The sequence below is a fragment of the Chiloscyllium plagiosum genome, chromosome 4 (genome assembly GCF_004010195.1).
Source record: "Chiloscyllium plagiosum isolate BGI_BamShark_2017 chromosome 4, ASM401019v2, whole genome shotgun sequence".
Lineage (NCBI taxonomy): Eukaryota > Metazoa > Chordata > Chondrichthyes > Orectolobiformes > Hemiscylliidae > Chiloscyllium > Chiloscyllium plagiosum.
In genome coordinates, this window is record NC_057713.1 from 49,619,106 (window position 1) to 49,646,082 (window position 26,977).

The 26,977-nt window shown below is 41.0% G+C and overlaps 1 protein-coding gene across 8 annotated transcripts in view; it reads right to left on the bottom strand.

The window, feature by feature from the left end:
* si:dkey-181m9.8 (E3 ubiquitin-protein ligase RNF31) overlaps window positions 1–26,977 on the bottom strand; it is a 72,539-nt gene that overhangs the window by 38,682 nt on the left and 6,880 nt on the right. For 3 of the 8 annotated variants that reach the window (XM_043688174.1, XM_043688176.1, XM_043688182.1), the window contains exons 2-9: window positions 22,118–22,208; window positions 19,693–19,758; window positions 13,575–13,738; window positions 11,933–12,023; window positions 9,571–9,613; window positions 6,099–6,196; window positions 2,386–2,446; window positions 246–292 (exon numbers count right to left, since the gene is read on the bottom strand). In XM_043688174.1, the coding sequence (XP_043544109.1) occupies window positions 246–292; window positions 2,386–2,446; window positions 6,099–6,196; window positions 9,571–9,613; window positions 11,933–12,023; window positions 13,575–13,738; window positions 19,693–19,758; window positions 22,118–22,208 (661 nt within the window). The remainder of the gene's footprint in view (window positions 1–245; window positions 293–2,385; window positions 2,447–6,098; window positions 6,197–9,570; window positions 9,614–11,932; window positions 12,024–13,574; window positions 13,739–19,692; window positions 19,759–22,117; window positions 22,209–26,977) is intronic. The other 5 variants (XM_043688175.1, XM_043688179.1, XM_043688181.1 and 2 more) reach the window with 5 other exon arrangements.

Genomic DNA, 26,977 nt, shown 5'->3' on the forward strand with positions numbered 1-26,977 from the left:
AATTCAGAATGAAGATCAGACTATGTCTTGCTGGGATGGCAGCAAAAGCTCAAGGGACCATTTGGCCTATACCCACTTCTGCTTTTTCAATTTATTTACGCCTAGCAACATAATTCACTGATGTGGGAAGACAGAACATGTTCATGATGTTCACATTGTTACACACAATAAAACTTCTAAGTTGCATTGTAAATTAAGTGTAATTGACAATAGCAATTGCTGGATTATAAAATGCTACTACATACCAGACTTTCTCTCAACAGTTTCATGCAAAGGTCTGGAAGATGACGAACTAGAATGAAATAAGAAACAAAATAAAACCAAACATTTAGCGAAATCGCTTCAAATCCATCACAAAATGACACCAACAATTTTAATAATTTGCAAACTAGAAGTGAATATAAGACTGAGCAGAAAAAGATTCTCTGCATTTAATCCAGAAAACCAAATTTGACGAAGTGTTCTGAATCACTTGCAGATTTAACTTTATTGATTTAATTGTCAGGTCCTTTGTTGAATATTGATTTCAGCATCCTTTTTCGTCCAAGTGCTGATATTAATCTTTTGAAAATCATCAAATTAAATTTTGCTTCATGGAAATGACAGTCATGAGAAATAGCATCAATACTTACACTGTGACATCCTAAATTATTTGTGCACAATTATTGGAAAGGGTTTGAAGATATATCTAAATTTTTGCATTGCAAAATAAAGCCATAATACAAAAAAGAACTTTCTGCAGAGTCAAAAACAAAATAACACGGTAGCTGGAAATCTCTGGTTACACAGCAGCTGTGGAAGGAGAAACAGCACCAACATTTCAGACTGATGGCCTTTCAATTGATCAAAAATGTTGGTCTTGATATTAACAGGCCTAGGTTATGAAGGTTAGGGGAGATGGACAGGCCTTGTTCAGAATGGGAAACCTGGCATTCCTGGTGTCCTAGTGTATTGTGGAATTTTAACTCATTGCATGTTTTTTTTTGTCACTCAAGTTTTTTTTAAACCCCACTCAGTGATCAGCTTCATTGAAAGACTTGACTTTCTCGTGGGAAGCTGGATCAAGCCACAGAATCAGGTCGAGCTAATTTCCACCCATGGGGTTGAAGTGAATCAATCATGGGAGGACTCTGAGCATTAGCTTCAGGATAGGACAAATTTAGGTGACCATGGGGAGGCACTCGAGCTGCTCTCCCATAAGCAGTGCTATAGAGGAGTTTAAACCCATCCCATTACCTCGGTTTCTCTCTGCACCAATGCTGTTTGACTTGAGTATTTCCACAAGCTTGTGCTTTTATTTTTCTAACATACTCAATGTGAATCATATGATTCTGCGCAATACAATAAATTACAGGGGATATTCCAATGCACTTCTGTTTCTCTTCTAATGTAGCTTCAGTATATTGGGAAGTATCTTAAATCCCTTTAAACAATATTCAAACTTCATAACCACTTCTGGATGTTGACCCTGAATGGATTAGAGGTGGTCATCAGGTGGAATTTTCTGGGAGGTGGCCAAATTGTTTCCTGGTACCGGAAGCTCCCCAGGATGGCCTGCAACAATGACTGGCCAGTAGCTCCAATGGAAAAGATGGTTCCTGCTGAGGCAGCTAGGAAAGCTACGGGGTGGGGGAGGAGGGCACCTTTGGAAAATTGCTGGAAATGTATATGCCGAAAAGGGGCACAGCTTTCATGATGATTTTACAAAATCTCTCTGTGGAACTGGTCACCTATAGCTTTTGGATACATCTGGTTCAATAATGGGGCTAGGTCAAATAAGGAACTATTAGTTCACCAGGAGGCTGTCTCCTGAATTGGGGGAGGTGGATCAACACCAGGAAAATCTGCAGAACGCATGCACTTTGGCCCCAAGGGGGTCTTTAGTTCATCTTAACTGGTCATACACTGCTGCCAGGCAAGTATACATTACAGTGCTGTCCCCATACACGACTTTCAAAATATTCTCCCAACCCCATTTCCAAAGCCGCCTCCGATGGGAAATGTCTTCCCACATAATTTGTTCCCTTTAACTCAAGACCTATTTACCTTGAGAAAAGCATCAAAATAGCTGAAAATGTGTTGCTGGAAAAGCACAGCAGGTCAGGCAGCATCCAGGGAACAGGAGAATCGACGTTTCGGGCATAAGAAGGGCTTATGCCCGAAACGTCGATTCTCCTGTTCCCTGGATGCTGCCTGACCTGCTGCGCTTTTCCAGCAACACATTTTCAGCTCTGATCTCCAGCATCTGCAGACCTCACTTTCTCCTCAAAAGCATCAAAATAGTCAATAATCAAATTCTGCAACTTGAATTATATTTGGGATAGTCTATGCCGAACCTGAATTTGATTTAAAATACATAAGATAATGATTAGTTCTGATGATTACCGTGGTGAAATTCCTGCAGGTGTCATAGGATAAGCACTGCCTTGATATTGGTAACCAAGAGCTGTAAAATTTGAATTGCAAAAATGAAATATATTTAAACATGCAATACTCTTTAACACTATGCACTGTCAAAAAGTTACAATATATACTTTTATATTTAGAAAGTAAGCCCTCTCAGAAGATGAAGGTTTTAAGTGCCTTATGTGGTTTATCACAAAGCTATATGGAGTTGAACTGATAAATAATCCAACTGGAATTCAATAAGATCCTAATGTCAGGATTTCAATTGTACCTAAATGCTCTAATCAGAATTCTACATGCAATTTTGGGGAAAAGAATATACATATTTGGGAGGTACTGGTACCTCAGTCCATCATTGAGGAACTTTGTAAACATTCGGCACTCAGATCACACACATATAGAATTGTGATTTGTAAAAACTAGTGTAACATTTCTGAAACCAACCTAATGATATGCTTGGGTTCATCACCCATTCAGGAGAGAAACCACAAGAGAAAGGATAATAAATCTCTCAAATTGAAATGGCTCCAAGTCTCTGAATTGTTTTCCCAGTGCAGTACTATTCGTTCTCCTTATTTATTTGACAGTTTGATCCCCCACCCTTCTTTCCCAAACCTAACTAACTCAGTATTAAATGTACTATTTGTACAATCTTTCTGCCTTATATCGCATGAAGTCTGGCTTTACCTTATACAAGTCCCATTTTACAACATAAACACCCATCTCTGTGTAATAATACAAAACAGTTAGAGATAGGATGCTTTTGATGAGATGTTAAATGAAGCCTAAATGCTTTTTCTGATAAACATCGTAAAGATCAGAATGCCATTTGAAGTGCAAGGGGTTCTAACAATGTCCTGATCAGCTTTCTTTCCCTCGAGCATAAGGCTATGAGAAACAGAAGTAACTCATGTAGCCCCTCAAGCCTATTCAGCCTTTAATACGGTCATGGCTGATGTGACCTTACTTTCCTGCCAAGGTCCTATCTCTCAATACCCATATAACCAGATAACTACTGATATCAGCCCTGAATATACTCAATGACTGATCAGCCACAAATATCTGCATTCAGTAATCAAAGTGGTTTATGTAATGATTTGAAAATATTTATCTTCACCTTGCTCTAAAATGGCATTTCTTGATTCAACTTTTTTTTTGTTTTCTATTGTGGTGATAGATACAAAATATTTGTTAAAGATGTGTCATTTCTAAATTTCCGATTCTAATTTCAGAAGCTCAAGAACCCACATTTAATTTTGCAACTCTCTTACAAATTGAGTGAAGTTCCTTTTTTCATAACTCTTTCTAGATTGCTACAATATTCTAACCTCATCCTTTCTCCATTTTCTTGATCATCCTTTGCATAAAAACCTCAAAATCTCCCAATCCTCAAGTTTGCTCCTTCTCCTGAAAATCCTGTAAGCCTCCTCTTTTAATCTAATATTAACCTTAACCCCTTTAGTCAGTTAAGAATGGACTCTTTTCCCAAAAGGTTTTGAATTTCCCAATGGAAGGTAGATTAGTTGAGAATCTGAAATATTTCTTTAAATGCTTTCTATTGCTAACTTCAGATCATAACTTTTAACCAAATTCTCAATTTACCTTAGTCAATTTGTCCCTCTCATCTATGTAACAGGCTTTTAAAAAAAAGTAAATTAGTGTTTCCCTCTTAAGCACATCTTCAACTCCCATCTTATTTACTATTTTGTGATCACTTTTTCCCAGATAAACCTTACTATGAAATTAATTAACCCTGATTCATTCACAGAACAACATTTAAAATGACTTACTTGTCAGCTGGATCCTAATGTATTGCTTAAACTCCTCAAAGTCATCTTCTAAGTTATCTTTTGCAGATTTGATTTGTGCAACTTTAAATGAAGATTGAAGTGTTTCATGATTATTGTATTGCCTTTGTAATAAACTCCTGCTACTTCTTGATAAATGCTCTGAGACATCAGACTAATTGGTCATTCATCTTACTGTTAATTGCTGGGGACCCATTGTGAGCAAAATAGCAAACAAATTCATGTACTTAATTATAACTGAATCTCAAGGCTAACTTGTGAGAGAGAAGCAGTTTGGTTTATCTGAGACATCTAAACAATTGATGGTGTTCAGCTGAAGAAAATAAAGTTGTAATGAGACAGAAATGTTTTGCACGTTTCAATAAATGTTATATATTTTTTCCTGAACAAATATGTCTGCAAGTGTTTCAGCATTAACATTTAATAAAATTACAAAATGCAATTTCTAATTAAGAATGACATTGTCTTGGAAGTGCCTTAGGAACAGTATAAAAGATCACTTAGAGTCATAGAGATGTACAGCGTGGAAACAGACCCTTTGGACCAACCTGCCCATGCTGACCAGATATCCCAACTCAATCTAGTCCCACCTGCCAGCACCTGGCCCATATCCCTCCAAACCCCTCCTATTCATACACCCATCCAAATGCCTCTTAAGTGTTGCAATTGTACCAGCCTCCACCACATCCTCTGGCAGCTCATTCCATGCATGTACCACCTCTGTGTGAAAAAGTTGCCCCTTAGGTCTCTTTTAGCAACATCCTTGTCAATCTTTTCTGAACCCTTTCAAGTTTCACAACATCTTTCCGATAAGAAGGAGACCAGAATTGCATGCAATATTCCAACAGTGGCCTAACCAATGTCCTGTACAGCCGCAACATGACCTCCCAACTCCTGTACTCAAAATTCTAACCAATAAAAGAAAGCATACCAAACGCCTTCTTCACTATCCTATCTACCTGTGACTCCACTTTCAACGAGCTTGTACGTTCTGCATACCACTAGCAAAAGCCTCCAAAGATAAACATGCAACAATAATATGAGGGACAAGGACAGAGTGAACAGAAAGAATCTGTTACTCTGAGTTGAAGGGTCAATAACAAGGGGGCATAATTTTAAAGTGAAATGTAGGAGGTTTAGATTTGAGGAAAAATATTTTCACCCAGAGGATGTGAGGCTTCCTGTCTCAACTACCTGCAAGGGTAGTTGAGACAGGAAACCTCACATCCTTTAAACATGACTTTGATGAGCACTTGAAATATCACAACATTAAAGGCTATGGGCCGAGTGTGGATAACTAGGACTAGTATAAGTAGCGCATTTTTGGCAGTAGAGACTTGATGGGCTGAATGGCCTATTCTGTACTGCATGATTCTATGAATATTACCTTTTATTTGCCTTCTTGAGGTGCTAGGGACACAAAGATTTGAAAGCTTTGTGCAAGTCTCTATACCCTGTGGCTCTTTCAGTCGTGAGAATTCTGGTTTTCTTCCCCTCAGAGAGTTGAGGTCAGCACTGTGACCCTCGTTATAAAAACATTCATTAAGTGCTTTCCAGTGAAGGTTGAGATTAAAAATTTGAGTTGACTGTTTTTTTGTTATTTATCTGCTGTTTAAATTTGAATTGCAGTTCCCCTTGTCATGCCACACTGTCTTATAATTTGTGTAGTGATGCTCTTCATATTGGCTTGTTTACAAAATGTGGAGTGTTTCAAACCTCTAATGATATTCACCTATTAGAGAGAAGGGAATGGAGGGCCATATTGGCAGATTTAGAGGAGGAAAGAAAATGGAAGGAGGCTATATACTTGAGCTGAATGTGCTGAATGGTCTTTTCCATGCCATAGATGAATAATTATTCAATTATCTTAACCTGCTGACTTACACCATATATTTGAATAGAAAGGCTGGAAACAGCCAGAATTCAACGGTTGAGGAATGTTCTTGAAACTTGAATAATTATTCCCAATGGAAGGTACAGTGCTGCAATGGAAAAAATGTACAGTTAGCAGATTTTATATTTTTGAGATGACACAGACAGACATCAGTGTTGCAAAACCTTTAATTTTCAGTCAATGACAAAGCTAGGAAAGATGTATCGCTGTATATTATGACACCACAAATGAGCTTTACTTTTCAAATAAAGTCATGATTTGGAGGTGCCAGTATTGGACTGGGATGTACAATGTTAAAAAAAAATCACAAAACACCAGGTTATAGTCAAGCATGTTTATTTGGAAGCACTAGCTTTTGGAGCGTTGCTTCTTCATCAGGTGGCTGTGGAGTATAAGATTGTAAGACAGAGATTCTATGTCTTACGATGAAGGAGCAGCGCTCCAAAAAGCTAACGCTTCCAAATAAACCTGTTGGACTATAACCTAGTGTTGTGAGATTTTAAACTTTCAAATAAAAGTTGTCATGTACAAAAACGACTAATATAAAAATTGCAATGTCACTGACACATTCAGATTTTCATGGTATGTATTATTGCAACTTCTGTAGTTAGTGCAGTCCAGTGTACAACTATTAGAACATAGAACGTTACAGCGCAGTACAGGCCCTTCGGCACTCGATGTTGTGCCGACCTGTGGAACCAATATGAAGCCTATCTATCCTATTCCATTTTCATTCGTATGTTTATCCAATGACCATTTAAATGCTCTTAATGCTGGCAAGTCTACTACTGCTGTAGGCAGTGCGTTCTATGTCCCTACTGCATCGAGTCCTATATCTATCACCACTCAATTTAAACTTATGTCCCCTCATGCTAGCCATCACCATGCAAGGAAAAAAGGCTCTCATTGTCCACCCTATCTACCCCTCTGGTTATCAATTAAGCCACCTCTCAACTTTCTTTTCTCTAATGAAAAGTCCCTCAGCCTTTCCTCATAAGAACTTCCCTCCATACCTCCGCCTTTCTCATAAGAACTTCCCTCCATACCAGGCAACATCCTAGTAAATCTCCTCTGCACCCTTTCCAAAGCTTCCACATCCTTCCTATAATGCGATGACCAGAACTGTTCGCAATATTCCAAGTGTGGCTGCACCAGAGTTTTGTACAGCCACACCATGATCTCATCGCTCCAAACTCAATCCCTCTACCAATAAATGCTAGCACATCGTATGCGTTCTTAACAACCCTGTCAACCTAGGTGGCAACTTTCAAGGATTATGTACCCGGACACCGAGATCTCTCTGCTCATATACACTACAAGAATCTTACCATTAGCCCAGTAATCTTTATTCCTGTTGCTACTTCCAAAGTGAATCATCTCACACTTTTCCGCAATAAATTCCATTTGCCACCTCTCAAACCAGCTCTGCAGCTTATCTGTATCCCTCTGTAACCTGCAACATCCTTCTGCACTATCCACAACTCCATAGGCCTTAGTATCATCTGCAAATTTACTAACCCATCCTTCTAAGCTCTCATTCAGGTCTTTATAAAACAGATCCTTGCGGTTCACAAACTCTTATAACCTTTTCCAATACTTTACCCACAACCAAAGTAAAGCCGACTGGTCTATAATTACCAGGGTAGTCTCTACTCTTCTTCTTGAACAAGGGACAACATTTTTTATCCTCTGGTCTTCTGAAACCATTCCTGTAGACAATGACGACAAAGATTAAAGCCAAAGGCTCTGCAATCTCCTCCTTAGCTTCCCTGAGAATCCTAGGATAAATCCCATCCAGCCCAGGAGAATTATTTATTTTCACACTTTCCAGAATTGCTAACACATCCTCCCTGTGAACCTCAATCCTGTCTAGTCTAGTAGCCTGTATGTCAGTATTCTCCTCAACATTATTTTTCATCAGTATTCACATGGGAAAAAGACATTCGTTTAGCACTTCCCCTATCTCCTTGGACTCCATGCACAACTTCACACTACTATCCTTGATTGGCCCTAATCTTTCCCTAGTCATTCTTTTATTCCTGATATACCTATAGAAAGCTTTAGGGTTTTCCTTGATCCTATCTGCCAACGACTTCCCCTCCTGGCTCTTCTTAGCTCTCTCTTTAGGTCTTTCCTGATTAACTTGTAACTCTTAAGTGTCCTAACTGAGCCTTCATGTCTCACCCTAACATCAGCATTCTTTTTCCTCTTGACAAGAGATTCAACTTCTTTAGTAAACCACGGCTCCCACGCTTGACCACTTCCTCCCTGCCTGACAGGTACATACTTATCATGGACAGGCAGTATCTGTTCCTTGAATAAGCTCCACATTTCAATTGTGATCTAATATCTACCGTAATACTCAGTTTTGCCTGTGTTTTGGATTTCAAAATTTAAGGGACATGTCTACTAGTTAACTTAGTGTGGCATGTAAAGAGAATGCAAAGGACGTGGGTGTTCACACACAGCTAGAATGGTGGAGGGCAGAAACACTGGAAGGTAATGGGAGCTCAACACAAGTTATCTTAGCTGTTTCACCTGAGGGAAGGGATGTAATGGGATGGGAATAGCATGTGTGGAGTGGATGAGATGGTTAAGAGTACCAAAACTGCAGGGAAATTTATTTGATACAACTTATTATTCAATACTTCATACTAAAAAATAATATACTCTAGATTTGAATGTGGAAGTTTGAATCAAAACAGTTTAGTGAACTAAACAAATGTATTATTATTTATTCCACAAATGAAGATGGTGATAACAGTTTATTATCCTTTAGAGTTTCTATCCAGTCTGACCTGAATGATTGAACATGTCACCACACCAAACTTAGAATCAAGCAAGTAACAGTTATTATGTTGCTACAAAACATGATTCCTAAATAAGAACAGCATAAAGGAGCAAGATTGATATACTGTAAACTTCTTTTTGACACCAAAATTCTAAGAGTATATTTCAAGGTAATGGTGATTATTCCTGGAATAATATTAAACCCATCAGATGTAAACCTACTTACAACTTAGGAAAGTAGTTCCCAGTTAGACTTGGATATTCACTGATTATAAATAATTGACAATGCCAAATTCTTGGCCTGTATTCACACATGGACAAGTTCACCTAGATATTGCATTTTTCATTCTGCAGAAAAAGTTAAAAATCTCTGAAAATTAGTGCTTCCAATTAAACCTGTTGGACTATAACCTGGTGTTGTGTGATTTTTAAACTTTGAACACCCCAGTCCAACACCGGCATCTCTAAATCATAAAGTTACTAGTTAGACTGGAAGTATTTTGTGGGTCTCTGCTTGTTTTCAAAATTTTGCTGTCATTTGATAGAAGTATGCTCTGACTGTATAAATGCATCCTGACTGTGTAGTAATGATAGATCGAGTTACAGAGGTGTCACAGCGTATCTAACTTTGAATCATTCGTGGCATAGTGGCAATCAACAACAGAAACTCACCTTGGCCAAGAAGGCAGAACGACAGAGGTGGGAGAGTGCTGTTCTAAAAAGAGACAATTCAAAGAAAAATAATAAAAACCTATTCTCCTAAAGTTCTATTTGCAAATATCACTTTTAAAATTCTCTTCTACTGCATATACTTTTTAAAACAAACATTAAAATAAAGCGTTGCAAATATTTTCCTCAATGAAATGAAATTGCAAATTAACTAAATTCAATAAAATGCACAGGAAGCTGTTACCAGGCTTTATCAAATAAATAGAACTTGCTCAGCAAAGCTTTATTTCAAAATCGAATCACCTTTTCTTATGCAACATACCTATTTGAAAAACTTGTATCTGCATGCACTCGCCAGGAAATGTTACTGGCTGTTGTTAAGAGTTTATAGTTAGAAAAATTATGCCCACAAATAAAGGAAACACCAATCTAAACTCGCCATAATTGTTCCTTTCCCATAGTATTGCTCATCCTGCAGACTGCTATTACGACTGTGGACAGAAGAATTTGTAATGGAAGCACAAAAATTTATAACGTTAAAATAAATTCTTTCTCCCCAATTATCCCTAACATTCTCTAACCTTGCTTCACTTGAAGATTATAATTGGGATTGGATGTTCAGACAGGGGCTCTCTCACGTAGAGTCTCTATCCCGGGCTGGGAGGTCTGAGTTCAAGTCCCACCTGCTCTTGAGTAAATACATCTCTGAACAGGCTGATTAGAAAAATAGGTTAAATTTCTTAAAAATAATTGGATTGGGACACTCACCTCAGAATCTAACTGGTGTCAGACTGCACTGCACGGTGTACAGTCATTGCAATGATTTTCCTTGAATTATTTAATTGATGGCCAGATTGTAAGCTCACCACTAGAACAGGAGGCCTCTTTCCAAGTCCCACCTACTCCAGAGGTGGGTAATAACACCTCTGAATAAGCAGATTAGAAAATAATTGTTTCACCATCAGGGCAGTCCCTTGAAGCTGGAAGCCTCAAGCTCAGAAGGAGCAGTAATCTGCAATTCAGTCTAAAAAAAAGAGAAGGACTCCACTTTGAGTCGTCTCTCCAACCTTTAAAGGTTTTAAATTTACGTTTTAAAAAAATCACATCAGCCACTGGTGTACCACTGTAGAGGGTCCACTGAATAGGAAGGTGTGTACCTATGACAGTGATCAGGTAGATGAGAAATGCTTCAAACTCAGTCTAGAGCACTATCACTCAATTCTGCTTCCAACCTGATGTTTCACAGGCTGACTCCTTTGAGAATAGATTTTAATAAGTTACAAGTGCCTTTAATTGGTTACCCACTGCTTATGGACAAGTTACATTTTTGATCCCACAGAGGGACAGGTGGTGCACTGCTAACGTCTTTAACTCTGAGTCAGAAGGTCAAGTCCCACCTGTCCTGAACGTGTGTCATGACATGTCTGAACAGGTTGATTTTTAAAAAAGATATTTCTGACCCAGTGCTTGTCTCCACAACATGGGCCAGGGTGAAGTGGTGCCTGCACACTGGCTGCATTATGAAACTTCATGTCCACTTGCCTCAAGCTATTGGTTTTCATCTTTATTAAATTTTATTAAACAGAACAAGTTACAAACAAACAGTTAACAGTGAACAGCAGTTTACAAGAAACAGAAATTTACAGGGGAAAGGGGCGGCGAAGCCAGACCCCTCTAAACACCACCGTACAACCAGCTCATAGGGAAAAGATGACGAACCTCAAATCCCACCTTATCATAGCAAAATGGAAACCGTAGACGCAATCACGTACAAACAGTTCAATAAACCGAACAATAAACCATTGCATATAACACAGACACCCCTGGCCAACTATTGGTTTTCATTCAATGTGTGCAACTGGAATCAACTAATCACTAATGTAAGTGCAACATAATTACTCCTCATAATCATAAAATCCCAACAGTGGGGAAACAGGCATTTCAGCACAACAAGTCCACACTGACTTCTGTTCCTGTTAGATATATTTCCTACATAGATATATAGAGAGAAATAATCTATAAAACTGAAATTCAAAAAAAGTTGCCATAATGCAAAGTCCTAACTTTGCAATACATGTGCAAAGTGGATAGATGGCAGCGCAGTATTTTCCCGTAGGGAAGGTGTTTGGGGAGAGAAATAAAAAGTTGAGAAAACTTATTTCTACAGTGGTCATATGATCTTTATTCTGGAGGTGGAATGCCATTCCTCTCAGTCATTGCAACTGCATTAAATGGGAAGAAGAGTGAAGGCAAAAAAAATGAACAAAATTAGAAGGTATCTTATTGCCATGCGAGTCTCAGTTTTTTTAGAAAGATGCAGGAGAAAATATTTCAATATAAAACAGAATATGCACTGACAGTTTACCTTGAGAAAGAGGAATCTGCAGTGGATCAATTAAGCAATTCATTAAAGATTTTCTCACGTCTTCAATAAGACCGACCAAATGTGACGCTGGCTGTAGAATACAGAACAACTCAATAAGAAAAAAGTAGCAAAGAACATCTTTAAAACCTAGGTCTACTACTTTTGTATTTTTACTTCCCAGCAATTATTTTACTCTTTCCTTGTATTGTTAATTCTCTCATTTAATATCAACATCCTAAGGGTTCCATTGACCCGAATCTGAAATGGGCCAGCCATATAGAAACACTGTGGCCACAAGAACAGGACGGAAGCTGGGAAGTCTTCAGCAAGTAACTCATCTCCTGTCTCTTCAATGCCTATATACCATCCACAAACACAGTCAGCAGTGTGGTGAAATAGTGACCACTTGCTAGGTGAGTGTGGCTCACCACAACACAATAAAACCCGACACCATCCAGAGCAAAGAAACCCACCTGAGTGGCTACCCATTCACAATCTTCAACCTTAATTTCCATCACAGACAGACAATGGCAGCAGTGTATGCATCTACAAGGTGAATTACAGGAACTCACCAGGTTAAAGCAACAGCACCTTTCAAACCTAGGTCACCTACCTTCAAGAAAGACAACAGAAGTAGATGTAAAAGTGACAATTTAACATCACCACCTAAACCACACACCTTGGAATTACATCACCCAAACCCTTATTGTCACTATGTTAAGATTCTCCCTCTCAACAAAATGTCCCCACACTCCAAGGATGACAGTTGTTCAAGAAGGCCATCATCTTCACCAGGACAATCAACAATGCACAATCAAGTCTGGCCTAGCCAAGGAAGCCCATATTCCATGGCAGAATGATAAAACAAATACACTAACACTACACTTACGGAATCTTTGTAATGAAATACTTATAAATTTATCATAAATTTGATCCACCATTGATCTTACGTAACATTTTGACTTTTGTATTCTATATACTTCGAAAAACTAATAACTAAACAAAGGAAGGAACTACATGGTTATTACTACAAACTTTGTAATTCAATTGTACAATACCTATTCTGTGGGGAAGAACACAGTAACAGCTTTTTCTTTTATTTAATTCGGAGGTATATATTTAGTTGACCTGCTTTCATTATTGTAACACAGAGACATAGCAAAGATGCATGTACAACTAAGAATTAATTCAAACCAGTTGGGGCGTTTTAAAAAAAACCTTACTCTACTCAATTCCTAAGCTTAGAAATATTACAATAAATGAATTTCAAAAGTCATAAAACCCGATACACTTATTAACACATATGCTGAAACTACCCTGGCACCACATTCTCAACACAATATTTATAATAATTATAACTTGTCATTTTTACATAGTTTGACATGGTTTGATCATTGAATATCTGATGTGTCCTTAACAAATGTCTTCAACTATTCCACATTTTAAACAGCACTAAGAACTAGAAACTTGATAAGTTAAACATATTGCCAAGGTTCAGTAATTCGTCTCCAAATATAATTATCAACTAACCATCTTCCCATCAAAAGTAGCGTACAAATTGGCAAAGTATGGTTCAAACATTTTGTATCATCTTAACTTTATTTTTTGCTGCATGAACAAAGTTCATAACAAGCACTCTTACATATCTCCAGCTGTGTAAGTAACTTGAAGACACCAGGCCAGTGTTATCTATATGGATTCCAGGGTTTTGATGCAGAATTAGCAGCTTCTTCACAAAACATTTTGGTGGAATCTGGGGATGTTCGTTATGCAACCAGATGCTAATTGGAACATTATAAATTATGCCTGAATATAAACACATATACACATTATTAACAAAGTGTAATTTGAACAAATATACCCAATACAAACACCATGCTTAAAATGGGGGAGGGGGGGATTGTGCATCTATCACTTCAGCATTAAACACAAAAGATTATTTTAAATTTTTCATGAATCTTTCTCCCTTGTTGCTTATTCAAAGTGATTCACTAATTTGGCCCATTTAGAGAAAAGAGTGTGGTGCTGGAAAAGCACAGTCGGTCAGGCAGCATCCAAGGAGCAGGAGAATCGACGTTTCATGCATAAGCCCTTTATCAGGAATGAGGCTTGTGGGTTGGGGCTGAGAGATAAATGGGAGGGAGGTAGGGGGGGGGGGGAGGTAGCTGGAAAAGTGATAGGTGGATAAAGTTGAGGAAGAAGGTGATAGCTCAGAGGGGGCAGTGAGCACTGATCTAGAGGGCGGGGCTGAGTTGGAGGCTTGGGTCTGGGATAGTGTGTGTGTGGGGGGGGCGGGGAGGGGAGGGAAGAAAGAGAGATAATGAAGCTGTTGAAATCCACATTTATCCTGTGTGGTTGCAGGGCCCCAAGGTGGAATATGAGGCATTCCTCCTACAGGCGTCAGATGGTAATGGTTTGGCGGTAGAAGAGGCCCAGGAACTGTATGTCCTTTACAGAGTGGGAGGGGGAGTTGAAGTTTCAACCTGGGAACAGATGCGCCAAAGGTGGGAAGAAAAATTTTCCCAGGATGACCAATTCCACCTCAAAGTCCCAGATGGGCTCCTTCTTCCACAATCACAACTTCCCTTCCCATGTGGTTGACAATGCCCTCTAGCGCATCTCCTCCACTTCACGCACCACCACCCTTGAACCCCACCTCTCCCAATGCAACAAGGACAGAACCCCTCTGGTCCTCACCTTCCATCCCACCAACCTCCACATACAACACATTATCCTCTGCCATTTCCGCCACCTCCAAATGGAACCCACCGCCAGCGATATATTTCCTTCCCCACCCCAAAAAGCGTTCCAAAAAGACCATTCCCTCCACGACTCCCTCGTCAAGTCCACATCCCCCACCAGCCCACACCCCATTCCTGGAACATTTCCCTGCTACCGCAGGAAGTGCAAAACCTGTGCCAACACCACTCCCCTCACCTCCATCCAAGGCCCCAAGGGATCCTTCCACATCCATCAGAAATTCACCTGCACCTCTACAAATGTCACCTACTGCATCCATTGCACCTGGTGTGGTCTCCTCTACATCGGGGAGACAGGAAGCCTTCTTGCAGATCATTTCAGAGAACATCTCTGGGACACCCACACCCACCAACTCCACCGCCCCATGGCTGAACACTTCAACTCTACCTCCCATTCCATCAAGGACATGCAGGCCCTGGGCCCCTTCCATCGCCAAACTGTTACCATCCGACACCTGGAGGAGGAACGCCTCATATTCCAACTTGGGACCCTGCATCCACATAGGATAAATGTGGATTTCAACAGTTTCCTCACTTCCCCTCACCCCATATTATCCCAGTCCTAAGCCTCCAACTCAGTCCCGCCTTCCGGTCCCATCTATCACTACTCCCTCTGATCTACCACCTTCTCCCTCACCTTTATCCATTTATCGCTTTTCCAGCTACCTCACTCCCAACCCCACCCCACCTTCCCATTTATCTCTCAGCCCCGATCCACATGCCTTATTCCTGATGAAGGGCTTATGCCCAAAACATCGATTCTCTTGCTCCTTGGATGCTGCCTGACTGGCTGTGCTTTTCCAACACCACACTCTCGACTCTGACCTCCAGCATCTGCAGTCCTCACTTTCTCCATTTAGAGACAATAACAGATTGATTTGGGAATTTCACAGACCGTACTTCAATGGTAAATCCGAGAGATTGAAGCCGGGTCTTATTATGGGTTATAAATTAAGTTGTCCAAGATGTTTTGATTGCATAATAAGCCGGGTCTTATTATGGGTTATAAATTAAGTTGTCAAAGATGTTTTGATATACGTAAGTCTCCGGAGGCATATGAGTACAGGACATATCACAATTTGACTTATTAAACTGTCAGAGTCTCTTGATGCACTTTCCGATGTTAAATGCAATACATACAAGTTTGCCGACAGCAATACTCGTCTGAAAATACCTGATTCCGTCTGATCTCGACAGCTATGCAGGTCTGGCTAGTACTTGAATAGGAGACAACCAGGGAAAACCAGGAGCAGTAGGAAGGGGACTTGTGGTACAGTGATAGTGTCTCTACTCTGAGTCAGAAGGGTTCAAGTCCTGCCTGCTCCACAGCTGCATCACAGCACATTTGAACGGGTTAATTAAAAATATCTATAAATATAAGTTTTCTAGCCTTTCAATGAGTTTAGAATTTCTTGATACAATTTCTAGTCCCAGTCCACAACTGCAACTACCAAGTAAATTAGCAAACTCTTCTATGAAAGAGGAGCAGTCAATAGTGTAACAAAAACAGAAACTGCTGGGGAAACTCAGCAGATCTGGCAGCATTTATAGTGAGAAAACAGAGTTATGGGCGACACGGTGGCACAGTGGTTAGCACTGCTGCCTCACAGCGCCGGAGACCCGGGTTCAATTCCCGCCTCAGGCGACTGACTGTGTGGAGTTTGCACGTTCTCCCCGTGTCTGCGTGGGTTTCCTCCGGGTGCTCCGGTTTCCTCCCACAGTCCAAAGATGTGCAGGTAGGTGAATTGGCCATGCTAAATTGCCCGTAGAGTTAGGTAAGGGGTAAATGTAGGGGTATGGGTGGGTTGCGCTTCAGCGGGTCGATGTGGACTTGTTGGGCCGAAGGGCCTGTTTCCACACTGTAAGTAATCTAATCATCTAATTGTTTCAGAACTAGTGACTTTTCTTCAGAACTGATGGTAGCTAGGAAAAGGTTGGGTATTTAGGCTGAAGACTGGGGTGGGTAGGGAGAGGGTTAAAGGTGATCGTAGCCTAGAGAAGGACAGTTAGGCCAAAAAAGGGATGGATAATGGTGACTATAAGCAGGTGCAGAAAACAACCCAAGTCAGATCAGGGCTCGAGTACGAGTATGGGTAAAAGAAATGGAAGGAGGTGATCAGGCCTTCAAATTATTGAACTCAGTATTGAGTCCCAAAGGTGCAGGGTGCCCAAGCAGAAAACGAGATGTTGATCCTCGAGCTTGTGCTGAGTCTTGCTGGAGCACTGAAGCAAGCTTGAGAGAAGACGAGTCAAGACCAGAGGCCGAGCAGGAGTTGAGCGCGTGGACAATATTCTGCAGCAGCAGCAGAGTGAGCATGGGCCGGGCTGAGTCCTGAAGTGATGGGCAGGCTGAAATCTTGGAGCAGGAGAATCCAGAGTCCTACAGTGACACATGGGAAATCCTGAATTCCGGAGGGCCACATGGGGAATCTCGCTTCCCGGAGGATCATGTGGGCAATCCCTTATCCTGGAGCGGCATGATGTGAAGCAAATCCCAGGACAGTGCAAGTTTCTTTGTTGCTGCTGAGTGCCAGTGAGGAGCAGACTGGTGGCTGGAGTGATGTGGGACAGATGTTGGACTTGGGCCTGGCATTTTGTGCTGAGTTGCTGCTGTCTGGAATTTTTTTTAATCGGAGTGTAATGCAAATCCTTTTCACAATATTACAACTAAATTATTTTTAAGACACTGTAAGTAATGCTACTACTTTTCTTAAATCCTTTTTGGTATAACAACACTTTTTTCTACTTTATAAGATTTGTACCTAGGTATTTGTAAAAACTTTTCACTGTACTCCTGTACTAAAGTACAATTCTCAATAAAGGATATTCTATTCTAGACAGAGATGTTGGCCAGGGAATATGGTGGCATGTTGAAGCAGTAGGCAACTGGAAACCACTTTACATGGCATTCATGGACCTAACTAAAGCGTTTGACACAGTTAACAACCAGACTCTCTGATGGACAGTGTCACGATGCGGCTGCCCTGTTAAGTTAATCAGGATGCTAGGCTGCTGCACGACGACATGTTTGCACTCGTACTTAGCAACTCTAGACTGGAGTCTGAGCTCTTCACTATGCAAACGGGTGCCATGCAGGGCTGCATCTTCACACTCACCCTGTTCACCATCTTCACCCTCTTCCATCTCACAAGCCAAATCTGCCCAAGGAAATTCAAATAATTTACCGTATTGACAGCAGCTGTACATAGATTTAATAGATTCAATGTCAAGGGTAAGGTCTCCACCACTTCCATCTTGGAGTTTCAATATATTGATGACAACACCAGCACAGTACACTCTGCAGAGGATCTGCAGTGCATCTTGGATGGCTTTGCCAAGGTATATAAACTCCTAGGCCTGAGCCTTAACATTAAAGAAGACTCCCTCAATCTCACCCAACAGTCCCTCTACCCCTCTTACAATAAGAGTCAGCAATCATCCCCTTGAAAATGTGCATCACTTTCCATACCTTGGCAGCCTTCTCTCCTCAAAGGCCAACACTGATGCAACACCATTCGACTTGCGCCAGTGAAGCCTATACCTGATTCACGAGAAGATCATTTGAAGATCACGACCTACAGGGTCAGACTAAACTCCTGGTCTACAAAGCCATTGTCCTTCCAACATTACTAAATGGAACTGAAACATGGACTACCTAGAGTAGGCATCTTAAAGCACTGGAACACTACCACCCCCAGAGATCCCTATGAAAAGTCCTACAGACCACCCGGGAAGACAAGCAACTTAACACCAGCATCTTGGAAGAGGCCAACATAGCCAGCATCATCACCACCATAATTCAACAGCAACTTCAATGGACCAGCCATGCCACCCAAATGCTCAACTCACGCCTCCAAAAACAGATTATGCTGAAGGTTAACGTGCCCTTCGTGGCCAAAAGAAATGGTTCAAAGACAACCTAAATAAATTCCATATCAACATCAACAACTGTGAGGACACGGCTACAAACTGAAATCACCGGAGAAACATCATCCAGCAGGGAGCTGTACATTACAAAAATGATCTCTGCTGTGCTGCTGAACAGAGCGATCCTTGCGCAAGGAGAGACAGAATATCAGGAAGGCCCCACCACCACCTCCAACCATCATTATCACCCACCAATGCCCACACTGCAATAGAATCTGTGGATACCGGATTGGCCTCTTTAACGACTTGAAGACCACAATTAGATGCCCCTATGGAGGACAATCACACTTGACCCAAATGATTGTCAATCAATAGGCAACTGCAAGTCCAGGGTTATTTTCACAGACAGAATAGAGGTGTTCCCCAAAGCAATTGTCCAGATTGCATTTCATTTTCCTAATGTAGAGGAGCCCACATTGTGAGGAGCGAATTAAGTAAACTCAATACAATATGGTCAATATTGTGTTTGATCCTCACATTAAATACACCAATACAAGAGAAATATAGGAATCAACTTCGAGATCACCCTGTACAGTGCTAAAAAATGGCAGCACAGGCTTGAAAGGCCAAGTGACCTATCCTGGTTCCTTGATTGTATTTTTGTATGATCTGGAGAAATTCTTCACCATCATAATTACCCCCAAATATAATGGTGCCAAAGGGAGACTTCTGAGAAAGTATTGAGAAGGTTCTAGTTGGAATAATTTACTTGTCTTTAAGGACCAATGGGTTAAACAATCAATTCATTATTCTTATATCAGTTAACTACTCTAACATAATTGAATTTGAAGGATTTTCCAACCATCAAGCTTTTCAGCCCCTCCCCCACAGTGCTGCTCAGTGGGAGGGTCACAATTTAACCCACAAGTTTTTCCACATATATTATTATGCCTCATAAGGAGGCACAGTCCAGTGCAGCTGAGATAAACCTATCCAGACTTTCAGCAGTTTCTTAGAAAACATTTCAGAAGATGGAAAAAAGCATCTCCACCAAGAGCATTGAACTGTTCATCCAAACTGCCAATTTAATATAGATCTAAAACATTAATGTGACTACTTAGCCTATGCTCTTACCTCTGCATAGCACAGGAATAGTGCCATTCAAATTAACAAGTTTACTTTTAGCTCCATTTTCACAATCTGAAAGAAAAAGGCATAAACGAGATCATCAAATGGATTAAAGAAATGTTTTTATCTAAAATGATTTGGTTCAGCTACTTTCTCGCAAGAGCGCCTGGATGTTAACATTAAGTGTATGCGATATGGAATCAGGAGTCAAATAAGGATGTTGCCAGGGTTGGAGGATCTGAGCTCGAGGGAGAGGCTGAACAGGCTGGGGCTGTTTTCCCTGGAGCATCGGAGGCTGAGGGGTGACCTTATAGAGGTTTATAAAATTATGAGGGGCATGGATAGGATAAATAGACAAAGTCTTTTCCCTGAGGTCAGGGAGTCCAGTACTAGACAGCATAGGTTTAATGTGAGAGGGGAAAGATATAAAAGAGACCTAAGGGGCAATTTTCTCTCACAGAGGGTGGTACGTGTATGGAATGAGCTGCCAGAGGAGGTAGTGGAGGCTGGTACAATTGCAATATTTAAGAGGCATTTGGATGGGTATATGAATAGGAAGGGTTTGGAGGGATATGGGCCGGGTGCTGGCAGATGGGACTAGATTGGGTTGGGATATCTGGTCGGCGTGGACGGGTTGGACCGAAGGGTCTGTTTCCATGCTGTACATCTCTATGACTCTATTTACAAAAACTCCAATCTAAAGTCATCCACTTTTAGGCGCACTGGAGGTATGGGAAAAGGCAGCCAGTCAGAATATTTCCAGGATACAGATTGGCAATTTCAATCTGTTAATGAGAATGGCAACATCCAATTTAACCTGCCCTACTGTTTAAATGTTTTTAGTCAAACTGCTAAGACATGTCATGACATGTGTCTGGATCAGGTGCGACATGACCCTGGGTCTTCTGGCCTAGAGGTAGGGCATTACCACTGCACCACAACAACCCTTGTGTTTTGCTGTTTAAGCTCAGTCTAATTAGTTTGCCTGGCCTTAGATGTGCACTAGCTGAAGGGAGATGAAAAGAGCGTTGGGAAGAAGGCAAGTGCCTTTACAGTACTGCGTGTGGGTAAAGAATAAACATGCTTTGTCCAGACCCCCAAGTTTCCCTCCATTGCCCATTACAGAGACCACACCCCATCCCGGATAGTTAAGTTGCCGCAATTCATTATTACCCCTTTCTCTAGGTCAGCAATTAGTCACCCAGCTGTTCTGACATATTCCCTGACTACAGGACAGGGGATATATCAGGGATAACAGAAGCATGCTAATTCAGACTTCCTGCTTTCCCATCCAAAGTCTGTCCACATCCCATATTCAACTTGTCCTTTTTAATATCAGGGTTGAATACCTTAATATCAAAAGATTATGTCCAATGCCATGAGAGGACACATTCTCTTAATCCATGTCAACAAGAATACATCATGGATAGAAATTTATCATTAAGTGTTAAGTGGTGACCATCAGAGTAGTCAGAGTGTGATAGTAGCATTTTCTGGCTCAATAATTTCATTGACTATAACAGCACTTAAATTATATCTACACCACTACGGCAACCCCTCCCCACACTCTTTTCATCTCCATCAATGGCTAATCATTCAGTGACTACCTCTTCTCTCTGAGACACAGTTTCCTCCACTCAGTTATCAAAATGTCATACTGTGATCCGTCTTTTAAGATTTTTAATTACTTCTGAATTTGCTGACACCCAGGAGCATGCACACTAGCAGCGATTTTTCTCATCAGTATAATTAAATAAAGACTGACAAATACAAAATAATGAATAAAAAAGTGAAAAAGGTACAGCAGGTAAGAGAAATAACGTTAATCAGAGTCAAAATTTTATTTTGTTTTTCAAATTTGGCTTAGTATAGTGCACACACTTAGTGTGTGTAGTCAGCAATCATTGGAGCATCAGCAAACATATGATTCATTTGTTGCCTGTAAGTCTTAGCTCAATGGAAAGTGAAAGCTACCACGGATATAGAGACCTGATAATGGTCCAAGGCACTTTTTCAATAAATACATTTTTTCTTGAAATAAAATGGGTAAACAACAAATTTGCGAGTAGCAATATCCCACAAGATGCAATGCAGTAACAAATGCCACTCAATCTAAAGCTATTGTTTTTTTCTTACCATTTAGTTAGGCCACATCTAGTGCTAGAGGCCCCACCTCTGAACCCAAAGAGCCAGATTCAAGTCCCACCTGCCCAATGATGTGTAATAACATGTCCGCACAGATTGATTCAAAATATAGAGTGTTTTGTTCTTAAACTTACCAAGATTTACATTCTAAGCAAAATATCCTGTACTTTTAGAGGAAATATTTTACAAGAACTCTCTTTTGGAAGTAATGTGTAGTTATGCATTTTAACAATTAACAAATAAATATAACTTATTTATCTCCCTGTAAACGTTAAAGACGACTTACGATAATAGTCAAAATCTACAGAGAGGTTTCTGTAGGTTGCCTGGACATTTTTAAGTTCATTCATAACCACTACTGGGAAAAAGTATGAACACTGCAAAAGAAAAGCAACAGAATTACAGTGGTGCTTTGGAATCTGAATTTAATTCGTTCCAGGAGGCTGTTCGGATTCCGAAACTATTTCCCCATAAGAAATAATGGAAAGTGAATTAATCAGTTTCTGGACCAAAAAAAACATTTTCAGGACAGTTTTAACTGCAAATACACATGGTTAAGGTAAAATAAGATGAGTAAATGACCTAAATATCAAGTAATAATAATAAAACAAGAAATAAATGTACTAACATGAAAATAACTTCATTTACCTTAGTGAGGAGTGATAATGGTACATGTGGAAGCTGGAGAGGAGGAAGGAGGGAGAGGGTTTACTGCTTGGAAGGTGAGTCACCTTCCATAATATCAGGTAACTGTGCTTTTGGTGTTTGCTCTCTTTGTCTCTTCATTGTTGTAACACTAAGACCACTTGTAGAGGGCTGGGGCTCACTGGACTGGCTTTCTTTACAGAACCACCTTTCCAAAATTGTCTGGTGTTGGCGACTTTTCTGAATTTATCTGAAGTGGTCAATCACATTGTCATTGAACACGTTTATGCTCCTGTTAACCACTGCCTTGTTAGGATGCCACCTTTCAACAATGACCTGTGTTTTAGACCATAGGAAGCACAGTTCCTTAATTTCAGCACTGGAAATGTTCCCACTAGCTCCCTCTTCCTCCTCTGAAGAAATTTCCTCTGCCACTTCTTGCTGCATCTTGTGGAGGTGCTGAAGTTCTTCTGCGGTGAGTTCATTCTTGTGATCCTCCACTAACTCCTCCACATCCTCTTTATTCACCTCCAAGTCCATGGACTTACCCAGAGACACAATAACAGGCACAACAGGTGGTTCTTTGAAGCCTTCCTGCAACACATTCAAGCCAGAGTTTCTTCTAGGCAGAGTTCATTGTCCTCAGAGACACTTCCCTCCATGCTTTGTCTATGATTCTTAAGCAATGGAGGATATTATAATAATCTTTCCAAAACTCTCCGAGGGTCAGTTCGGTCTCGTTTGTCACCTCAAAGCATCTCTGGAACATAGCCTTGGTGTACAGTTTTTTGAAATTTGAGATAACTTGGTGGTGCATGGGCTGGATGAGAGGAGTGGTATTGGGGGGCAAGAACTTTACCTTGATGAAGCTATATTTGCTCACCAAATCTTCTTCCAAGCCTGGAGGATAAGCAGGAGCGTTGTCCATCACAAGAAGAGTCTTCAGGGGTAGATTCTTTTCCTCAAGATAAGCCTTTACAGAAGGGGCAAACTCCTCAGGAATCCACTCAGTGAAGAACTGCCTGGTAACCCATGCTTTCATGTTTGCCCTCCACATAACATTAAGCTTGCTCTTCATAACATTGTTCTTTTTGAATACATGGGGATTCTCTGAGTGGTACACAAGCAAAGGCTTTATCTTGCAGTCTCCACTAGCATTACCATACAACAAGAGAGTAAGCCTGTCTTTCATTGGCTTATGGCCTGGTAAAGACTTCTCTTCCTTAGTTATATAGGTCCTCCTTCACATCTTTTTCCAGAAGAGGCCTGTCTCATCACAATTGAACACCTATTGTGCCACATACCCGTCAGTGTTCACAAACTCACTAAATTTCATCACAAAATTTGCCGCTGCATCCACATTCGAACTAGTAGCCTCTCCATGCATAACAACACTGTGGATCCCAGTTCTTTTCTTAAAGTTTTCAAACACCCCCTACTAGCCTTAAACTCACTACTATCAGCACTACTTCCAGGCACATCTTTTTTAAGGACAGCCTGGCTTTCTCACAAATTATGCCCTCAGAGATGGGATCACCAACCACCTGTTTTTCATTTATCCACACTAAGAGGTGTTTTTCCACCTCCTCTATAAAATTGGATCACTTCGAGGTCAGAGTCGTAACACCTTTTGCCACATCAGCTGCTTTTATCACTTCTTTATTTTTCAGAATCATACACATTTCGGCTTCTCAAACATGGCAGCGAGATCAGACACACGCGTACCGCTCTCATGCTTAGCGATAAGTTATTTCTTCAACTCAATTGTCGTTCTCACAGACTTCCTCTTACTCTTATTTGCTTCACTGCTCTTCTTGGGTGCCATGGTGAATGCACAAGGGTGATAATTTAAAAAACCAGCATAAATCAAGGTGATGGACACATGAGAGATGCTTTCACGACTACTTCTGGGGACGAACTGAACAAACAATGTGCGACCTGAACGGTACGTGGTGTTCGGACTCTGAAAAAGTGTTGGGGTTTTAGGGCAACATTTTCTCAAAATAATTGTTCAGATTCCAATTTGTTTGAACAATAGGGTGTTCGGATTCCAGGGTCACTACTGTACTTGCAACATTTTACGCCATAACTGGGTCAAATGATTTCCTGTTACTATTTAGTTAGAATTGTTAATACTGGAACATCTATAAAAGCTAATGTTGTAAAAAAATTTGAAGTGTCTCTTTGATTTTTTTTTTACATGGGAATGCAGCAGGCAAAGAGGCTGTTCTTTGCCTTTCAGAACCTAATTGAGATAGGATTAAACCCTGTGAGATAATTTTCCTCCACTAGCATCTTTTGAATAACTGGATTGGTTTTACCCATATTCCAAATACAAATCCATCCCCAACATGAAACAGGCCTTTATACCAAATAGCATTTTGAAACTTGGATCACTTTTAGACTGTTTTAAACTTTGTGCTTCACTCTCAACAGATGCTATGAGAACTGCTGAGTTTCTCCAGCATTCTCTCATTGTTTGTTTTAACTCCAGTGAATATAATCCTAAATGATCCAATCTACTTTCATATATCAGTCCTGCAATCCCAGGAATCTGTCTGGTAAACCTGAAGCGCAGTCATTGCTAGAAAGTAGAAAGACAAGGCAGCCAATAGGTACACAACTAAGCTGAAAAAAATAAAAATGAAGGAAGGGAGGCTAAGGGAACAGTCCCCGTGGAAAGCTGACAAGGGCAGGGAGAGGTGGTGGCATCTTACTGCAGATGGCAGAAATGGCACCTAATGATCCTCTGGACGTGGGTGCAGTTGAGATGGTAGGTAAGGACCAGGGAGACTCTATCGCCGTTACGGGAGGGAAAAGAGGGGGTGAGGGCAGAAGTGTGAAAGATGGGTAGAACCCAGCTATGGGTCCTGTCAATAACAATGCTGGGAAATCCTTGGTTGAGGAAGAAGGCGGACATTTCGGAGGCCCCCTTGTCGAAGTTGGCATCATCGGGACTGATGCAACAGAGAGGAAGGAACTGGGAGAATAGCATAGAGTGTTTACAGGATGCAGGATGTGACAGTGTATAGTGAAAGTAACTGTGAGAGTCGGTAGGTTTATAGTGCACATGGGTGACCAACCTATCCCTAGAAATGGAAACTGAGATGTCGAGAAAGGGAGGGGAGAGAGGAATCACAGGCGAACCAGGTGAAAGTGAGGGCTGGGTGGAAATCGGAAGCAAAATCGATAAACTTTTCCAATTCAGGATGAGAGAAGCAAGCAGCACTGATGTGATGTAACTGAATATCGGAGAAAGAGTTGTGGGTGAGGGCCGGAATGGACTCGAACAAGGAATATTCCACACACCTCACAGATAGGCATAACTGGGTCTTAAGTGGGTACTCATGACCAAAAGAAAATGTGAGGGGTTAAAAGAGAAGTTGTTCAGGGTGAGGATGAGCTTGGCCAGGTGAGGAGGGTGGTAATGGGTTGGGATGGCTTAGGCCTTTGTTCCAAGAAGAACTGTCGAGGCCTGAGACCATTCTGGTGGGGGATGGATATGTAAAAGGATTGGATGTCCATAGTAAAGAGGAGACAGCTGGAGCCTGCAAACTGGCAATTCAGAAACTGGTGGAAAGCATCAAGGAATCGAGGATGGAAGTGAGCAAGGACTGGACTGGGGAGAAAAAAAACCAAGTCAAAGTAGAAAGAGCAACAAAGTTAAAAATCACACAACACCAGGTTATAGTCCAACAGATTTAATTGGAAGCACACTAGCTTTCGGAGCGACGGTCCGCGCTCCGAAAGCTATGTGCTTCCAATTAAACCTGTTGGACGAGAACCTGGTGTTGTGTGATTTTTAACTTTGTACACCCGGTGTTGTGTGATTTTTAACTTTGTACACCCCAGTCCAACACCGGCATCTCCAAATCATAGAAAGAGCTAAGTTGTGTGGGGCAGAAGCAGCCAGAAACAATAGCTCGACCTGGGCAGTTCTGGTTGTGAATTTTGGGAAGGAGGCAGAAGTGAGCTGTGCGGGGTGTGGGGACTATGAACTTGGAGGCAGTGGGGGGATTTCAACAGATGAAGTGAGGTTAGTAATTGTAGTTGACACAATGTTCTGACATTCAATCGCGGAGTCATGGTTCAGAACGAAATACGGAGGTATCTGAGACCTGATGCTCAGGCTCAGCAGTGTAGAGGTCAGTCCGCTAGACTACAACAGAACCACACTAATCAGCAAACTTAATTACAAAGTCGGGATAGGATCTGAGAGCACAAAGTTGGTTGTGACAATGTAAACAGTGAGATACTGTAGCTCTGATCCCATGTAACAAACTGAATTACACAGTAATTCCTGGCCCCAGTGCAATGTAAACAAGCGGTGCACTGTAACGCTGACCCCAGGGCAATGTAAACAAGTGGTGCACTGTAACGCTGACCCCAGTGCAATGTAAACAAGCGGTGCACCGTAACACTGACCCCTGTACAATGTAAACAAGCGGTGCACTGTAACGCTGACACCAGTACAATGTAAACAAGCGGTGCACTGTAACGC